General features: G+C 47.5%; 1 protein-coding gene across 1 annotated transcript in view; it reads left to right on the top strand.

Moving 5' to 3' along the window:
- The first annotated feature begins 477 nt into the window (after positions 1-477).
- The window catches only part of nectin4a (nectin cell adhesion molecule 4a), a 49,016-nt gene continuing 30,150 nt past the window's right edge, over positions 478-19,343 (top strand). The window contains exon 1 of the mRNA XM_072458499.1: positions 478-783. Within this exon, the coding sequence (XP_072314600.1) occupies positions 720-783 (64 nt within the window). The 5' untranslated portion in view covers positions 478-719. The remainder of the gene's footprint in view (positions 784-19,343) is intronic.

Here is a 19,343-nt window from a genome sequence, read left to right as displayed (position 1 = left end):
CCTTTTGTCCACTAGTCCATCAAACTCTTCTCTAACCACGTGCGCTACTCAGTATGAAAACACTGGTGCTTGCAGGGAAATTCAAAATTATAATTCAAATGACACACTTTTTAAATAAAATCAGCTCAGAGTATGTGGTTAAATCCGCCACATACTCAAACGCGTGCGTAGCTAAATTCTTCTGTTTGACAGCCCTAATTGAGAGGCCACTTAGCTTCAAACTGCTCCACATTAAACTCCCATTAAATAAGTTGAATAATTGTTGGTTATTTTTCCCAAAGTGAGGAGGAGTTAACGTTTGCATGTTTTTTCTAAGCCTCGTCGGTTTGTTCTCACCTGTTCAGAGCAAGTAAAGACAAAAAAATAACTGTCACTGCCTCGTCCTCCTCGCCAAACCTGTCCAACGGCTTTTACGCACGGCCGAGCCCCTCCCTCACGCCTCCCTCCTCCTGCTTCACGCGTCAGGCACAGGTGTATCCCGACAGGTATTGCGCTTTTGCTCTGCTGTGGCAAACACCATGGCGTTGTCCTAGCACACAAAACGGATTCACACTTGTTTTTTATTTTTGTAAATATTCATCTTGTTTTTTCCCTCTGGAGTATCGTGGATTGGATTTGACAGAGTTTGAGAATGACCGACACGCACAAGAGTAATTTTGGGAAAGAGTGATTCGTTGGAACTTGGAGTTTTGTCCTCTGCTGTGAAAGAAAGTTTCCTCATGAAGAGAATGACAAGGCAACTCGTCAGAATAGCCATCAGTTTGTGTGTTCTGCAAATATCAGGTGAGAAACTACAAACATGGCGACCTTTGGGCCAGATGTTGTGTAATGTCACACTTCAAAACACGGCTGACAATTGCCATCTTCATCTTTTAAGTGTTAAGATTAAAACCAGTCCTGGGCTTGAATTACGAAACTACAGATCAAAGGGTTTGTCATAAATGTTTTTAAACCTTTCCAACATGTTCCAATCCTTAACTTGATGTTTTCAAAGGCTAGATTTGAAGTAAATTCTTAGTTATTCTTTTTATATTTGCTGATCCAGTGTGCAGTAAAGGGACTCAAGGAGTGTTACTACAACAAATGTGTTAAAATTAGCGCCTTTATAAGACTATTTTAATGGGTCAGTTTTTGGCTAGAGATATTGTTTTGTTTGTTTGCGATACCAATATCCAATATTTGGCTTGCTCCTGTGGTCACTAATCAATATTTGCCTATACCAATATTCAGTGGCGGGCCGTGGGTCTGGGGCTTGGGCCTTCAGTGAGGTCATCCACAGTCCCACCTGAATTAATTCACCTCATATTACCATCATTATGATGCCATGACTCTAGACACAATACATTTAGAGTTGCCAGTAAAATAAAGTTTTGGTTCGGATCATTTTTACTCTGTCTTGTATTAAGCAATAATTAGGCATTGCTTTTTCCTGTTAAGTACTTTTCTCTTTTGTTCATGAAAATTAAGCTCATTTAAAGGACACATTTTATGCATTATTGGTATTGTTATGGTCCTTATTGGTATTGTTATTGTCCTTTAAACCTGCTCTTAAGTACTTAACAATAGTGGTCTACCAAAAGCAAGCATATTATCAGTTTTTCATGTCAGAAATGTTGTTATAGCTCGCACTACTGGCTGCAAAGCGAACTGCATAGAGAAATAAATAAACCTAGCTTACCCCTGACATGTTAATGTAAGCACACAGTTGTAATGAACGTGGTTTAAGGCAGAAATGCTCAGAACAATGATTTATGGACTTCTCCACTTTTGACGTAAAAAGCTGGTGTTTTCTGAGGCTCAGTAACTTACCAAGCAAGATTCATCAAACAAGTGTGAATAAAGCTATAAAAAAAACTCCAAGTATGTTCTTTATGAGGGAGCAATGTTAGAACATGGGTAAAAGCTCAAAAAAGGACTATTTAGCATTTTTGTGTCTTTAAGAATAAATTCCTATGTTCTCCAATAAGCAATTCATACAAAATAATTCCAATGATTAAAATAACCTGTTTGAACCTCACCCAAAGTACATGTTGTGGGTATGTGCCTCTCTTCCAAGGAGGCCCATACATCTGGTTTAATTCTATCACCCTATTTCCTGTTCCTCCTTTACAACTCTAATCTACTTGCTTTATTGGTCTCCACATGGTGTGCATTGCTATAGCTGTTAGCACATGCATGGATCAGGTTGAACTGGTTGCTGTTGTTGCCTTCTTTTCCTTTAGCAGGAGCATCCTTTTGGGTGGGAGGAGGGTACAGCTTTAGACCATGCGAAGACCAGGCAAAAACATCACTCACACTACAGTACTAGGTGACTGTATTCTTCGTGAATGCAGCACAGATGTGGTTTGGAGTTTAAAATTGTTTGTGTGGGCACAGAACAGTGTGTAAGGGTGAAGGCTGGCTGTGTCCTCCCCCTTCACTTCCTGTTGATTTGCCTCGACAGACACACAATATGGCATTAATCTCTGTAATGAGGCAAGCAGATGTCGCCAGGCCAAGTTATAGGTTAGATCTGTGGGGAGGTGAGCCCACTCACAGAATGAATGCATGTTTTTCAAGGTATTTCTGAGAAAAGAAAAAGCACCTGTAATATAATCGTATAGGTCCAGAGTGGGAGAGATGGGTTCTCAGTAGGGACATTTCCATAGGAGCAGTACGTGGCAGAGCAGTGGTGTTTCCACTGTGTAAAAGTACTGCTTCATTTGAGGGGTCTGAAGGGGGCAATGAGAGGTACTAACTTCCAGGAGGTGCTGACTTGCTTTAAGGGGCTTCCACACCGCCGCGGCCGAAGCGTCCAGTTTACATTCAAAGTCTATAGTAAACGCGCGTCGAGCACGTAGTGCGTTATCCGCGGCGCGATTTCTTTGTTTTTGCGGCACGTTTGGTGCGTTTTCTTAAGCTCTCAATGCTTTGAGCGCGCATATGAGGCGGCCGATGCGCTCAGATATGTTCAGGTCTCTGCAGCAGAAGCGCCGCAGCCGCCGCAGCAGCCAATCAAAGCTGACGCTCCAATGACGTACGTACGTACGTATTGCCCCTCGCATTTCCGGTATTCCCCGTGGAATTCCCCAAGGAGCGCCACTTTTTCCTTGTTCGTCAACAATGGCAGACGAACGATTGATTGTGGCTGTTTGTGGGAGAAAGGAGCTGTATGATGTATTCATGGTGGAATACAGAGACAGAAACAAACCAAAAACCCGAAAACAACACTCTCGATATCTGCAATTTTACACAATGAAAGGCCACACCGACAACACCTCTACTGCGCATGTGCGCAGAGAGCTCGAGCGCGACGTACGCGCGCCTGTGTATAGTGCCCGGGGGGTCCAGAGCGCGCGTCCGGTGCGTAAACCTTTCAAATGTACACGCGCTCAAATTCTGCGTCGGGCGCGATTAGGCGTCTGCGGTCTGTACGTAGCTTTAGGCCTGCAGAGCGGTTTAATTAAAGATGATAAGACAAGGGGAAAAAAGAGAACTCCGGTGGAAAAAGAAAAACCCTATATAAAAAGAAAATAATGTATTTTCCGGACTATAAGACGGAGTATAAGTCTCACCAGCCAAAAAATGCAAATAGAGAAGAAAAAACATATATAAGTTGCACTGGAGTATGAAATGCGGTTGCAAGTGTGAAAATAATAATCTCACATATAACTCGCTCCGGAGTATGGGAATTTACCTGGGAATTTACAGCGACATGTGTGAATGAAGCTGAATTCCCTGCATTTTTGAGCTGGCAAATTTCCTTGGGACTAATGCAGGGAAGGCAGATGAATACAGACAGAACATAACCAGTACCACAGTATGTTTCTTTTGTTACGGGCTTTGTTTCCCAGGTTACACCTGCACCAAATGCCATGTTCAGTATGAACAGAGCTGACAGTTTTGTAAGATTTTAAGTAGTCCCAAACTCACACTTTGCGACTGAATTTCATACGAGGAGAGCTCATGACGGGAGTGTGCACACTGTACATGGAGGATGAATGGATATGTTTACCTGCTCACACTGTTCAAGGGACACAACAGAGGAGGTGTGTGTGCATCTCTGTGGACATGTATGTGGACCCAACATCTTCTCACACAGTACGAGTTTTAACTCCCCAAACAGAAACCTGTTTGCAAAACATTGGCACTGTTAACTTTAGCACCGTTTTGTTTAAAGGCCGAGGCTTTTGCAACAAACCTTTTCTGGCTCTGAGTTGATTTGCTCAGAAGCGGGTCAGAGGTGCTTGTTGTGCTGGGTTTGTGACTACAATTTTACTATTTGTCTACCACTCTCCAAATCCAACCCATTACATAAAGAGTGAAAGTGAAATAAATGGCAATAAACCAGAAGGTCTGTTTTGTCAACTCTAGCTTTAGCCCCATATCCAAGCGCCACAAACATGAAATTACTGAAAGTCTTTTTTGTGCATCGCAAGATTGGCCTAATGAAGATAGAAAAAGAATTCTGGGATGATTTTGATTTCATTTTTGAAGAAAACATTGGTTATATTTGTGCAACGGCAGCTGCTTAGCAGACCCATTCCAGTGATGCTAACTTGCATCTAACATTATCCAAAGCCAATGTATTATTAAAAGTATTTTTGTGAATTGCAGAAATCTGCAGAAAAGTATAACCTAGGAATGATTTGGATTGTATTACCAAACAAATCCCCCAAAAACATGTTTATGTGTTGTGTTTCATCAGCCGCTCATGTAGCGAGAGCTCTGCCTCATTCTACCACAAAACAACAAACAGAACAAAAGCCTTCCAAAGTGCTCTAAAGCGACTTGGTCTGGGGGGGCTAGGCCATTTGAAACAGTGCATTTTTAAGTAACTCTTTCATATTTTTTTAATCCATCCATCCATTTTCTGCCGCTTTATCCGGTGCCGGGTCGCGGGGGCAGCAGTCTGAGCAGGGACTCCCAGACTTCCTCCTCCCCAGACACTTCCTCTAACTCCTCCGGGGGGATCCCGAGGCGTTCCTAGGCCAGCCGAGAGACATAGTCTCTCCAGCGTGTCCTGGGTCTTCCCCGGGGCCTCTTCCCGGTGGGACATGCCTGAAACACCTCCCGAGGGAGGCGCCCAGGAGGCATCCGGAACAGATGCCCGAGCCACCTCAGCTGGCTCCGCTCGACGTGGAGGAGCAGCGGCTCTACGCCGAGCTCCCCCCGTGTGGCCGAGCTCCTCACCTTATCTCTAAGGGAGCGCCCGGCCACGCGGCGGAGGAAACTCATTTCGACCGCTTGTATCCGCGATCTTGTTCTTTCGGTCATTACCCAAAGCTCATGACCATAGGTGAGGGTAGGAACGTAGACCGACCGGTAAATAGAGAGCTTTGCCTTTCGGCTCAGCTCCCTCTTCACCACAACGGTCCGATGCAGCGACTGCATCACTGCAGCTGCTGCACCGATCCGTCTGTCAATCTCACGCTCCATCCTTCCCTCACTCGTGAACAAGACCCCGAGATATTTGAACTCCTCCACTTGGGGCAAGGACTTCCCACCCACCTGGAGAGGGCAAGCCACCTTTTTCCGGTCGAGAACCATGGCCTCGGATTTGGAGGTGCTGATTCTCATCCCAGCCGCTTCACACTCGGCTGCAAACCGTCCCAGTGCATGTTGCAGGTCCGGGTTTGATGGAGCCATCAGGACAACATCGTCTGCAAACAGCAGAGATGAGATCCTGTGGTCCCCAAACCGGACACCCTCTGACCCCTGACTGCGCCTAGAAATTCTGTTCATAAAAATTATGAACAGAACCGGTGACAAAGGGCAGCCCTGGCGGAGTCCAACATGCACTGGGAACAGGTCTGACTTACTGCCGGCAATGCGAACACAGCTCCTGCTCCGGTCATACAGGGACCGGACAGCCTTGAGCAAAGGGCCCCGGACCCGGTACTCCCGGAGCACCCCCCAAAGGACACCCCGAGGGACACGGTCGAAAGCCTTCTCCAGATCCACAAAGCATATGTGGACTGGTTCGGCAAACTCGCATGAACACTCGAGCACCCGATGGAGGGTATAGAGCTGGTCCAGTGTTCCACGATTGGGACGAAAACCGCTCTGCTCCTCCTGAATACGAGGTTCGACTATCGGTCGGATTCTCCTCTCCAGTACCTTGGAATAGACCTTACCGGGGAGGCTGAGGAGTGGGATCCCTCTGTAGTTGGAACACATCCTCCGGTCCCCCTTCTTGAATAGAGGGACCACCATCCCGGTCTGCCAGTCCAGAGGCACAGTCCCCGACCGCCACGCGATGTTGCAGAGACGTGTCAGCCAAGACAGTCCTACAACATCCAGAGACTTTAGGTACTCAGGCGGATCTCAGCCACCCCCGGAGCCCTGCCACCGAGGAGTTTGCGAACAACCTCAGTGACTTCAGTTTGGGTGATGGACGAGCCAGCCTCTGAGTCCCCGGTCTCTACTTCCTCTTAGGAAGACGTGACTGAGGGATTAAGGAGGTCCTCAAAGTATTCCTTCCACCGTCCGACGACATCCCCAGTCGAGGTCAACAGGTCTCCACCCGCACCGTAAACGGTGTTGGTGAGGCACTGCTTCCCCTTCCTGAGGTGCCGGACGGTTTGCCAGAATTTCTTTGGGGCCGACTGATAGTCCTCCTCCATGGCCTCCCCGAACTCCTCCCAGGCCCGGGTTTTTGCCTCTGCGACAGCACAAGCTGCGGCCCGCTTGGCCTGCCTATACCTGTCGATGACCTCAGGAGACCTACAAGCCAGAGTGGCCTGATAGGCCTCCTTCTTCAGTCTGACGGCATCCCTTACTTCCGGTGTCCACCACCGGGTTCGGGGGTTGCCGCCACGACAGGCACTGGGGACCTTGCGACCACAACTCCGAGAAGCCGCATCAACAATGGAGGCGGAGAACATGGTCCACTCGGACTCAATGTTTCCAGCCTCCCCCGGGATATGGGAGAAGCTCCCCTGGAGGTGCGAGTTGAATACCCTACTGACAGAGGGCTCCGCAAGACCTTCCCAACAGACCCTCACAATGCGCTTGGGTCTGCCAAGTCTGTCCGGCTTCCTCCTCCGCCAGCGGATCCGACTCACCACCAGGTGGTGATCGGTTGACAACTCTGCCCCTCTCTTCACCCGAGTGTCCAAGACACACGGCCGGAGGTCAGATGACACGACAACAAAGTCGATCATTGACCTCCGGCCTAGGGCGTCCTGGTGCCATGTGCACTGATGGACACCCTTGTGCTTGAACATGGTGTTCGTTATGGACGTCCAATAACCGAACACCGCTCGGGTTCAGATCGGGGAAGCCGTTCTTCCCGATCACCCCTCACCAGGTGTCACTGTCATTGCCCACGTGGGCGTTGAAGTCCCCCAGTAGAACAACGGAGTCCCTGGTCGGTGCACTGTCCCCTCCTAAGGACTCCAAGAAGGCTGGGTACTCTGCACTGCTGTTCGGCCCGTAGGCCGCCACAACAGTGAGAGACCTGTCCCCCACCCGAAGGCGAAGGGACGCGACCCTCTCGTCCACTGGGGTGAACTCCAACACGTGGCGGCTGAGCTGGGGGGCTATAAGCAAGCCCACACCAGCCCGCCGCCTCTCCCCGCGGGCAACACCAGAGAAGTGCAGCGTCCAGCCCCTCTCGAGGAGATGGGTTCCAGAGCCCAAACTGTGCGTGGAGGTGAGGCCGACTATATCTAGTCGCTATTGCTCAACCTCCCGCACAAGCTCAGGCTCTTTCCCCCCCAGCGAGGTGACATTCCATGTCCCCAGAGTTAGTCTCTGTGTCTCTGTGACGGGAGGGCGGCCCCACGTCGCTCCTTCGGGCTGTGCCCGGCCGGGCCCTGTGAGGTAAGACCCGGCCACCAGGCGCTCGCCATCGAGCACCCATCCCAGGCCTGGCTCCAGGATGGGGCCCCGGTGACGCCGATCCGGGCAATGTAAACGGCCTTGTTCTTTTTGTCATCATAGGGGGCTTCTGAACCGATCTTTGTCTGACCCGTCACCTAGGACCTGTTTGCCTTGGGAGACCCTACCAGGGGCTTGAGGCCCCCGCAACATAGCTCCTGGGATCATTCGGGCACCCAAACCCCTCCACCACGTTAAGGTGTCGGTTCAAGGAGGTGACTTTTTTTTAATGTTCTATACAAACACAAAACTGAACACTTGTAAACACAAGCAGAACAAAACCAGAGAGTGCAAGGCAAAATTAACAAGAACCGAAGCATTTTAAAGAAAGATTCAGAAAACAAAATATTAGTTTGGCATAGGTCCCATCCTGTATCAGTCCATCTGTTCCAGTGTCTGCCCATGTTCAAGTTTAGTGTGAAAGTACAACATTATCTCAGTCCAGTCCTTGATAGTTGGCTCTGTCCCCGTCATCCACTTCATTGTTCTGGCCTTTTTTGCAGCAGCCATTAATCATCTCCTTGGCTGGAGTCCTACATCCGAGTAACATTGTTTTAAAGTCAACTGGAATATCTGAGTCAAAGAGCTGCTGCTCTCAGTGGAAGGACTGAGGGTTAGGGTTATATTTCCCATTGATCGCCTGTCATCTTCTTTTTCCCATTTTTCTTAATATATTTAGTAATGTGATTGTCCAGATTATTAATATAATGTATATATTGTTAATATAATTTAGATGTTATTCCCCTTGTGGGTTTTGATTTGTGTTCATCAATAAAATCATGTTGAGACAGTTGTTAAGACCATTCTAAAACTGTTCAAGAAAGGTCAGATTTATGGGATTTCCACCATTGTTTTGATACTAGTTTGTATCGCTTTAGTAATTATTATCTGGATACTTTTTAAAACCTACTAGTTTGTAGTTGTTCACCTCAGCTATTATTAAATTAACTGATAGCACAATAGATTATGTACAATGTCAACCATTTCTAATAATGGTTATCAGTAGTCATATAGAATATTGATAGTAGTAAAATGGTAAAAGATTGACAATATGGGAAAAAACATTAATATGGAATTGCTAAATATTAATAAAGATCTAATTAATAACCACTTTGTATACCTTTCATTATTAGTAAGCCATTTACTTGTGGTTCCTAAATAAAGTGTTAACATCCTTTTATTACATCAGTAACACTACAGATGTAATAAAAGCAACTATGAACTCCTTAACAAGTTATCAAATCCTAGTGTTTCTATAGCAGTTAAGTTGTTAAATAAAGTTAAGCACACAGGTTTTATTCTAAGCAGATGACCTAAATAATTGCAGCCTCAGTGCTTTTCTAATTGCCACCATTACAATTTTTGATCACCTAATATATAATATACTGGCAATATAGTAAAACCTCAATTATTATGTGAAAATGTTAAATATACCTTGACAGGAGGTGTCAAGGTATATTGTCAACATTGTGTTTGAGGCCAGGGCTTTCGAGAATAAGTCAAAGAAATTGAATTTATACGATGTTACACACATTTATTTTCTGAATAAATGCTGAAGATAGAGTTTATACTGCACCATTGGGACTTAAACAGCATGTTCAAAGTGCTTAAATCTTGTCAACAAACTGAACTCTTTGCTAGCAGTAGAGATGTAGGCTGGGCTGTAATTCCAGTAATGCAGCAGTGGCAGATTCCAGTGTGGCTGTGTGTGAGTAACACTGATGACACAGAGGGAGGAACACACTTGTCTGAGCCTCCACAGGTGTGAGGCTGATGGTAAACCAGTGAATCACACTTTCAGTAGGCTTGTAGCAAACTCACAAACACGCTAATGCTATCTGTGGTGCCAAAAGAGCACAGAGGTCAGCCACCATCTATGGACAAGTCAACAACATGACAAGATAGAGTAGAGTAGCCAGTTTATCATTATAGAATTTGGATTATGTGAATATTCAAGTTAAATTTGCCACAGTCCCATGATGTCCCAAATGGGGGCAAGGGACAATTTCCCCTACTGATCACATTTTACTTTTTATAACAATTATCTAAAAGGTGCATTCACAAATGTTGCTAGCCACTATGCCACCGTGTCACGCTTAAAGTCCATATGACAGGTTCTCTTAGTTTGGTTAGGATAGTTGGTAGTTTAGCACCTATGGTAGATATTTATCACAGTTTGTGAAGACGTATGGAAAAATAAGACTTTCAAATACAGGGAGAAGTGCTGGGTTCTAAAACGGAACCCTGTGATGTGATTTGTGAAGTCAATATACGACAAGTAATTGAAAATACAGAGACTGTGCTGCCTGGTTGTCGAGTGGTTAAGGCAGCAGCACATATGCCAGGCTTCAGCAAAATAAAGGTGGTATATGGTGTTATTGTTTGTCAAATCATAACTATTGTGTAATTCATATGCATTTTGCCTCATTTACAGAATGGTTGCGAGGAGACAGTTCTGGAATTACCTCTACGTATGTAATATTTGCTGCCCATTAAGTCCAACTAAGAAGCATAATTATAAACTTTACAAAAATAGTCAAACTGGGGGAAAACAGGCAAAATTTTAGGTCAAATCGGAAATATAACTGTGTCATGTGTAAATATAAATAAATAAATAGCATTTAGAAGGCTTCTGGTAAAAAAAATATTTGTTAAAGCCGTCAAAGACAGTGGAGTGAAAGGGTGCTAATTGCAAATAAGGATGTTTTTTCTAACAGGACACGAGGGATACATGATCAGGTTCAACATTTGTGAATTTACCTTTAAGATATTTTTGTAAGAATTTCATGTTGTTGTTGTTGTTGTTGTTGTTTTATGGCGGTTGGCATCCAAGCGTTGCATTACCGCCAGACTTTATTCATTTTGTTGTTGTTGTTGTTGTTGTTTTATGGCGGTTGGCATCCGAGTGTTGCATTACCGCCAGACTTTATTCCTCAGACTTTTCGTAGTCCTCAGACTCTGTTGTAGTCCGTAAAAGTACTCCTTCCATTGCTTTGGTGTTACAAAGCCCATGAGGTCATGATTTGTCTTTGTGACTAGAATAGTTGTTGCCGTTGTTGTCGCTGTTGCTGTTGTCCCATGGCGGCTGGCATCCGAGCGCTGCACCACCGCCAGACCCCACTCCTCAGACGTTTCGTAGTTGTTGTTGTTGTTGTTGTTGTTGTTGTTGTTTTATGGCGGTTGACATCCGAGTGTTGCAGTACCGCCAGACTTTATTCCTTAGACTTTGTCGTAGTCCTAAAAGTTCTTCTTCCAGTGCCTTGACTTCCAGTGCTTTGTCCTCAGACTCTGTCGTAGTCCGTAAAATACTCCTTCCATTGCTTTGGTGTTACAAAGCCCATGAGGTCATGATTTGTCTTTGTTGTTGTTGTTGTTGTTTTATGGCGGTTGACATCCGAGTGTTGCATTACCGCCAGACTTTATTCCTTAGACTTTGTCGTAGTCCTAAAAGTTCTTCTTCCAGTGCCTTGACTTCCAGTGCTTTGTCCTCAGACTCTGTCTTTGTGACTAGAATAGTTGTTGTTGTTTCAGACACCAACCGGCTTTATTCCTGATCCTTTCAGTTCCGCTCCGAGTCCGAGCAGCACAGTTTACAACATCCACCACAAAGAGTACAAAATCCTCTCCATCCACAACCAGGGCACTCTCATTAACTCTGGAACCTGCACACTTGGGACCTCCACTCCTGAAACCCTCACACCCCCTGGGAGCCACGCTGGCCCCTCTCATCCCGCCCTGGCTGGGAGCAGCGCCGGCTCCTCTCTCCGTATTCACTCCAAACTCACCACTTGAAACTTTCTTGACTGCATCTGCACAGGATATACCCCGAGAGACCCCCATTTTATGCACCTCAGCAGCTCTTCTGCTAAACCTGCATCCCCCGTAGGCAGAGCCATGCTCTTCCCCACAGCCACAGCACCTCAGCCTTGCTCCCACGTCACACCTCCCACACTCGTGATCTCCTGCACATCCACCACATCCCTGCCTCCCTCCACAGACCGCTGCAACATGCCCAAAGCGCTGGCACCCAAAGCAACGCAGGGGCGGTGGAACACATGGCCCAACGTCATGGCACATGAACCCAATGAACACCCCACTAGGCAGGCACCTCCCCTCAAGCGCCACCATCACCGACAAGCTGTCACATCCCACCCCAGACCGGGTCACCCTCAACCGCCCAGCGTCCAGCACCCCAGCTCCAATCAAATTCTCCTTAACTTCATCCACAGACGTCGCCGCAGGGACGCCCACGATAACTCCTCTGACCATGCTTCTTTCAGCATCAGACACAAGAATGTCCTTTCCACCCAGACGTCCAGCCCCAATCGCCTTCCGTTGCTGAGCCGCGTCCCTGCACACGACCAGCAGCGAGCCATCTCCAAGGACACTCGCACTCCCGATCACTCCCACAGCCACAGCTAGGCTCTTCGACAATGCCACTGAATTCCACTCCTCAAAGGATGCACCATCCCGTGCAAGCTCCACGATCACCCCACAGTCTCTGCTCTCACCCCGGACATCAACAGCCTCAGCCTCATCCTGCTGCTCATTCCCAGAACCCTCGGACGAGCCAAGGGACCTTCCACGTTCCCGGGCACGTGCAGCCAGAAATGGCTGCTCCTCCACGCCGTCCAGAACGTCTTCGACCACCGATCCACTCTCCTCCGCCATCTCCCGTCAGAGTGTTGTTGTTGTTGTTGTTGTTGTTGTTGTTTTATGGCGGTTGGCATCCGAATGTTGTTGTTGTTGTTGTTGTTGTTTTATGGCGGTTGGCATCCGAGTGTTGCATTACCGCCAGACTTTATTCCTCAGATGTTTCGTAGACTTTATCCTCAGACTCTGTCGTAGTCCGTAAAAGTACACCTTCCATTGCTTTGGTGTTACAAAGCCCATGAGGTCATGATATGTCTTTGTGACTAGAATAGTTGTTGTTGTTGTTGTTGTTGTTGTTGTTTTATGGCGGTTGGCATCCGAGTGTTGCATTACCGCCAGACTTTATTCCTCAGACGTTTCGTAGTCCTCAGACTCTGTCGTAGTCCGTAAATAGTTGTTGTGTCAGAGACCAACCGGCTTTATTCCAGGGAGACTCTTCTTCATCTTCCTCTCCCTCTTTGACGTTCGGTGCTTTGGAAGTACAAAGCCCATGAGATCATGGGACGTCTTTGTTGTTTTACAAAGCCCATGAGGTCACGGGACGTCTTTGTCGTTTTATCCTTTAGAAGTCCTTCTTCCATCACTTTGGCGTTTCTAGGCCCATGAAGTCAAAGCGCGTTAGAACATCCTCTTGCTCCTCATCCTCGGCTCAGTCTCCAACACCCCCCACCTCTATAAACGTTTACCCAGCCCTGTGCTACATAAGTAAGCAACCACAGCCTGACACAAAAGTAACACGTCTGAGGAGAAGTCAAGGCACTGGAAGAAGAACTTTTAGGACTACGACAAAGTCTAAAGAATAAAGTCTGGCGGTAATGCAACACTCGGATGTCAACCACCATAAAACAACAACAACAACAACAACTTGGATACCAACAGCCATAATACAATAAAGTCTGGCGGTAATGCAACACTTGGATGCCAACTGCCATAAAACAACAACAACAACAACAACAACAACAAACCCTGTGACTGGATCGCCAGAACGTTCCGCAGATTGAACTCCCGCCCATTATTCCGAAACCACAAGGCCAACCCGGCCCTTTCTCTATCATAAGCCTCACAGCAAATCAGCACATGCTCGACAGTCTCTGGCACCCGACAGCGACCACACAGACCGGTCGGATGCTTGCCTATCCTACTCAGTGACCAATTGAGTCCAGCATGGCCAATCCTCATGCGGGCGAAGGCCCTTTCCTCCCACGCGTTCCTGCCCATAGACCCGCAAGGACCCACACTACCCTGTATGTGATAGAGATGCCGTCCAGTAACACAGTGGCTCCAAAATTCCTGCCAAAGGCCGACCACATGACTCTTGATAACGGGCTTGACTTCAGATTTGCTTAACTCAACCGCCACATCAATTGATGGCCGCCGAAGGGAACGCTTAGCCAGTCCATCAGCCATTTCGTTACCATCCACCCCCACATGCGCAGGGACCCAAATGAAGGAAACCCTCACATCCTTCCTGGACAGGGAGAGCAGCAGACAGAAGATGCCATTCAACACATCCTGTCTGCAATCCGATTTCCCAGATTTAATGCTTTGCAATGCAGAAAGGCTGTCAGAGGCCACCACAATGCCGCAACACTGCAAAGCAGATTCCGCCCATTCCAATGCCAACCGTATCGCTATGAGTTCCGACGTGAAAACAGAAAGGCGATCTGTCAACCTCTTCTTGACCGCCAGCCCCAGGTCAGGCACAAAATAAGCGGCGCCAGTACGCCCACTCTCAGGATCCCTAGACCCGTCGGTATAAATAAACACATCACCTGAGTACTTATCAATGAGCGCTTGAACGGCAAACTGCGGTGCCCTCCCAGCGACTCCTCTAAGCTTGCCATGCAAGCTAACATCAACAGGAGCCGGGACAAACTTCCACGGAGCTATAGCAGACAAAGCCACCGACGGGCTCACACGCAGATCACCAACCCCCGCAAGCCGCGCCTTCGCATTTCCTACCTGGCTAAAAACCATACCGCCAGCCTCACTCTGCCCCCCATCAACCCTGAGAAAGTCCCTCACCGGGTGAGAGCTCGTATGACCTTGCACATTCACCCAGTAAGCCAACAGAAGTTCTAGCCTCCGGAGCCGCAACGGCAATTCCCCCAACTCAACCTGCAGCGCCGAGACAGGGGAGGTCCTAAAAGCCCTACAGCAGATGCGCAAGGCCTGGGCTTGCTCCACATCAAGCTTCTTTAAGTTAGTCTCAGCCGCAGACATGTAGGCTATACAGCCATAATCAATAGCCGCCCTCATGACGGCCCGATAAATACCCAGGAGCGACCTTCTGCTGGCCCCCCAGTCCTGGCCGGATAGACAACGAAGCAAGTTATTCACCCTTTTGCATTTACCACTGACCTCATCAATGTGCTGACGCCAACTAAGCCTCTCGTCAAAGGTGACCCCCAAGAACCTCACCTCCCTGACCTGTTCGAGCACCTGCCCATGCAGTCGAAGGGAGACGTCCCTATGCCCATTGAAGAAACAGATCACTTTAGACTTCCATACGGACAGTTTAAACCCCCACTTCAGGGTCCACTGCTCCACCTGCTGTATTGCCCTTTGCAGTTTCGCCTCGTAAAACCGGAGATTCCTCCCTCTCACCCATAGAGCGCCATCATCAACATAAAGGCTCCTCCCAACAGACCCATCCACGTCGTCAAAGATGTCCTTAATCATAACATTGAACAAGATAGGGCTACACACACTCCCCTGCGGGATCCCATTCTCTACCTCATAGACCCCAGAGTAAGCAGCGCCCACTCTGGTTTGGATATGCCGGCCAGACAGAAAGCTCCGGACCCAGTTAAACAGTTTACCCTTCACACCACACTTCCGCAGCTTAATGAGGAGCCCATCCTTCCAAACCATATCGTACGCCTTCTCCACATCAAAGAGCACCGCAATAACCTTTTCTTTCTGAGCCCTGGCCAGCTGGATATCAGATTCCAAACACAACACGGAATCCATGGTGTTCCTGCCCCTACGGAAACCACTCTGGTGCGCGGGAAGCAAACCCTGACTCTCCAAGAAGTAATCCAACCGCTCGGTAACCATGCGCTCCATCGTTTTCCCGAGCTGCGACGTCAGAGTCCTTACATAGTATCGGTAAGGATGTTCGGGGAAAGGCCGTGTGGTGTGGGGATTTTAATGCGCATAGCGCTTTGTGGGGCGGTAGTGGTACCGATAGGTATGGGCAGGTGGTAGAGGGTTTTATCAATCAAAGGGAGTTGGTTTGTCTGAATGATGGGAGTGGGACCCGCTATGATATGGGGACCGGTACGGAAAGTGCAATAGATCTTACGCTTGTGTCCAAGGAGTTAGCTGGTGTTTGTAGTTGGGAGGTTCTTGGTAATCTTTCTTTTGGTAGCGATCACTATCTAGTCCGCACCGAGATTGGCTTTGGGAGCTGTGTGGTCAGGGGGACGAGGATCCAGAGGTGGTGGCAGTTGGCAAGGGCGAACTGGGGGGCTTTCCTGAGGAAAGCTGATGATGGTTCTAGGGTTCTGCGGGAAGGAGGATTGACTCAGGTGGATGTTCTCAATAGTGCAATTGTCTCGCTCATCACGCAGTCAGCGGTAGGCACGATTCCTAAGAGTGGTGGTAGTGGACATAGGAAGCGGGTGCCGTGGTGGAATGAAGCATGTGGTTATGCTGTTAGGGCGAGAAATGCGGCGTTTCGCCGGCTAAGGGTTACCCACACTGAGGGTGCCCTGATTGACTACAAGAGGGCCCGCGCTGTTGTGCGGAAAACTGTAAGAACGGCCAAGAGTGCCTATTGGAGGCGGTATTGTTCCAAAATTGGGAGAGAAACGCGTCTCGGGGATGTTTGGGGGATGATTAAGCGGTTGCATGGGGTTGAGCGCCGTCATGGGACCCCGGTCCTAATACTGAATGGTGTTGAAGCAGTCAGCGACGTTGACAAAGCTGAACTGTTGGCCAGCACCTTTGTGTCGGTGCACAGCTCTGACAATCTCTCACCTGCGGAAAGGCACTACAGGGAGAGTACTTTGGCCCAGAATTCTAAGCTGATTGGGCACCAGCCTTCGACTCGAGATGACCTTGACCTTCCGTTTAGTTTGTTTGAGCTAAGGAGAGCACTTTCTAAGGCAAAACAGACAGCCCCGGGTAAAGATGAGGTGTGCTATGACATGCTCTCTCATTTTTCAGAGTCCGACCGGCTTTATTTCAGGGATTACTCTTCTTCATCTTCCTCTCCTTTGATGTTCGGTGTTTCCGCCGTACAGCTTTATTCTTTAGGCATTGATATTTCCACTGATGTCGTTGCTTGGCAGCCGTGCATCTACTAGACTGGGCGAGGACAGGAGACCGCCCACACTTCTAGTTCTTCACTCTGATCACTCTGATTCCCCAAAAGTAGACCTCCGTCACTCCGATTCCCATTCAGCGCCTTTAGTCTGTTTTCTATTTCTGCCCATTCAAGCTCTTTTGTTCCAAGGAATCTTCCTGCAGCTTTAGCAATGATCCTGATCCTTTCAGTTCTCTTTTGAGTTTGAGCAGCATAGTTTATAACATCCACCATAAAGAGTACAAAATCCTCTCTATCCACAACCAAGGTATTCTCATTAATTCTGGAGCCTCCACACTTGGAACCTCCACACTTGGAACCTTCACACTTCTTGGGAGCAACGCTGGCTTCCCTCCCTCACTTCGCTCTGGCTGGGAGCAGCGCTGGCTCCTCTCTCTGTATTTACTTTAACCTCATTACTTGAAACTTTCTTGACTGCATCTGTATAGGATATACCTTGAGAGACCTTAATTTTCTGCACCTCAGCAGCTCTTTTGCTAAACTTGAATCCCCCGTAGGCAGAGCTTTGTTCTTCCCCACAGTTACAGCACTTCAGTTTTGCTCCTTCGTCCACTTCCCACACTCGTGATCTCCTGCACATTTACCACATCTTTGCTTCCCTCTGCAGACCGCTACAATATGCCCAAAGCGCTGGCACTTAAAGCAATTCAGGGGAGGTGGAACATATGGCCTGACGCCATGGCACATGTACCCAATGAACACCTCACTAGGCAGGCCTTTCCCTTCACGTGTTATCATTATCAACAGGCTGTCACATCTCTCTCCAAACTGGGTTACTTTCAACCGTTAGCGTCCACTACCTTAGCTCCAGTTAAACTTTTCTTTACGTCATCCATAGTCACCGTCGTAGGCAACTCCTCTGACCGTGTTTCTTTCAGCGTCCGAAACAAGAATGTTCTTTCCATCCAGACTTTTACCCCCAATCGCTTTCCTTTGCCGAGCCGCGTCTGTGCACATAACCAGCAGCGAGCCATCCCTAAGGACTCTCGCACTCTTGATCTCTCCCACCGCCTTATATAGACTCTTTGTCAATGCAAACGGATTCCACTCCTTAAAGGATTATTATCCTGTGCAAGCTTTATGATCACCTTACACACTTTGCTCTCATCCCCGATATCAGCAGCTTCACCCTGCTGCTCACGTCCTGAAACCTCGGACGAGCTAAGGGACTTTTTACGTTTCCGGGCACCAGCAGCCAGTAAAGCCTGCTCCTCCTCGCCGTCCAGAACGTCACCGACCATCAATCCACTCTCCTCCGCCATCTCCTGTCTCTCCAGACCGCCCACAGCGCAGACCCGACTCTTCTTTTTCTTCGTCTTCGCCAGGCTGGCCAGGGACCCATGCCCCAAACGTCCCAACGGGCATTAATGGACCTGCATTTATATAATTCTTCTTCGCCTTTGGCATCAGTTGGTATCCATCCCAATGGCGGATGACCAGGTGGACTGAATCAACTTAGCGATTGCCCATGTAATTGATAGGAATGAATTTCTCTTTCCTGCAGCTGTATGACATCATCATGGTCTAGAGTCTCAAAAGCATCAATAGGCTACTCTTCCATCTAGGTAGTCTAGATAAAGCTAAAAATCTGGAGATGGTAAGAATGAGTTACATGAAGAGCACAAGGTACAATTTACCTTAACCTTATTAGACAGTTGGAGTAAACAGAGTATAAGGCTAAGGTACGCCCTAATGTTTGTTTTGCAATGTATTTCTAGTTTCAGTTATCAATGACCTTGACACGAACCATGTATCTGTGATACTTTATAAAGTCTCTACTCCTTATATTTCTGTATGGAATTTGAATTATGTTATGACTCACACATTTGTAACAGTTACAGGCCAATGTGTACAGAGATTAATCTTCAAACCACAGAATCCTCCTCTTGTGTAGTCCAAGTCCACATTCAACTCATCAACAAGTCAAAACTAGCTCTTTATCTGTGCTAGCAGTATGTGCTAACCGACCATAAGAAGAATCATCAACATATCAGTTTAAAATCCCTTGGGCTATTGCTATTAACCTACATTCACATGATGCACATAAATGCCTTATAGTTGATTTTTTTTTTACAATGTGATATTAGGAGTTATTTCAAATGTATTTAATAATCATCTTCCTTTCTTTTTTTTATTTAGCTCTGTATGCTAAGTGGGCCTATTAGCGTCACATGGTTTAGTTTGTGCTAATCCTAATATTTACATGAAGCTTTGGCCCATCTGAGTGCTGAGGAGGAATGTAGTTTCATTGGAAATTGTAGGCCTTTAATAATGAATAATAAGTATGTGTGTGTGTGTGTGCGTGCGTGTGCATGTGTGCGTGCGTCTGTGTGTGTGCATGTGTGTGTGTGCATGTGTCTGTGCATGTGTGTGCGTGCATGTGTGTGTGCATGTGTGTGTGTGCATGTGCATGTGTCTGTGCATGTGTGTGCGTGCATGTGTGTGTGCATGTGTGTGTGCATGTGTGCGTGTGCATGTGTGTGTGTGCGCGCAT

This window comes from Eucyclogobius newberryi, unplaced genomic scaffold (assembly GCF_026437365.1).
Source record: "Eucyclogobius newberryi isolate DKJ021-1_F unplaced genomic scaffold, fEucNew1.0.hap1 SCAF_22, whole genome shotgun sequence".
Lineage (NCBI taxonomy): Eukaryota > Metazoa > Chordata > Actinopteri > Gobiiformes > Gobiidae > Eucyclogobius > Eucyclogobius newberryi.
Note: the sequence above shows the minus strand (reverse complement) of the source record. Positions and strands in the feature narration are given on the sequence as shown.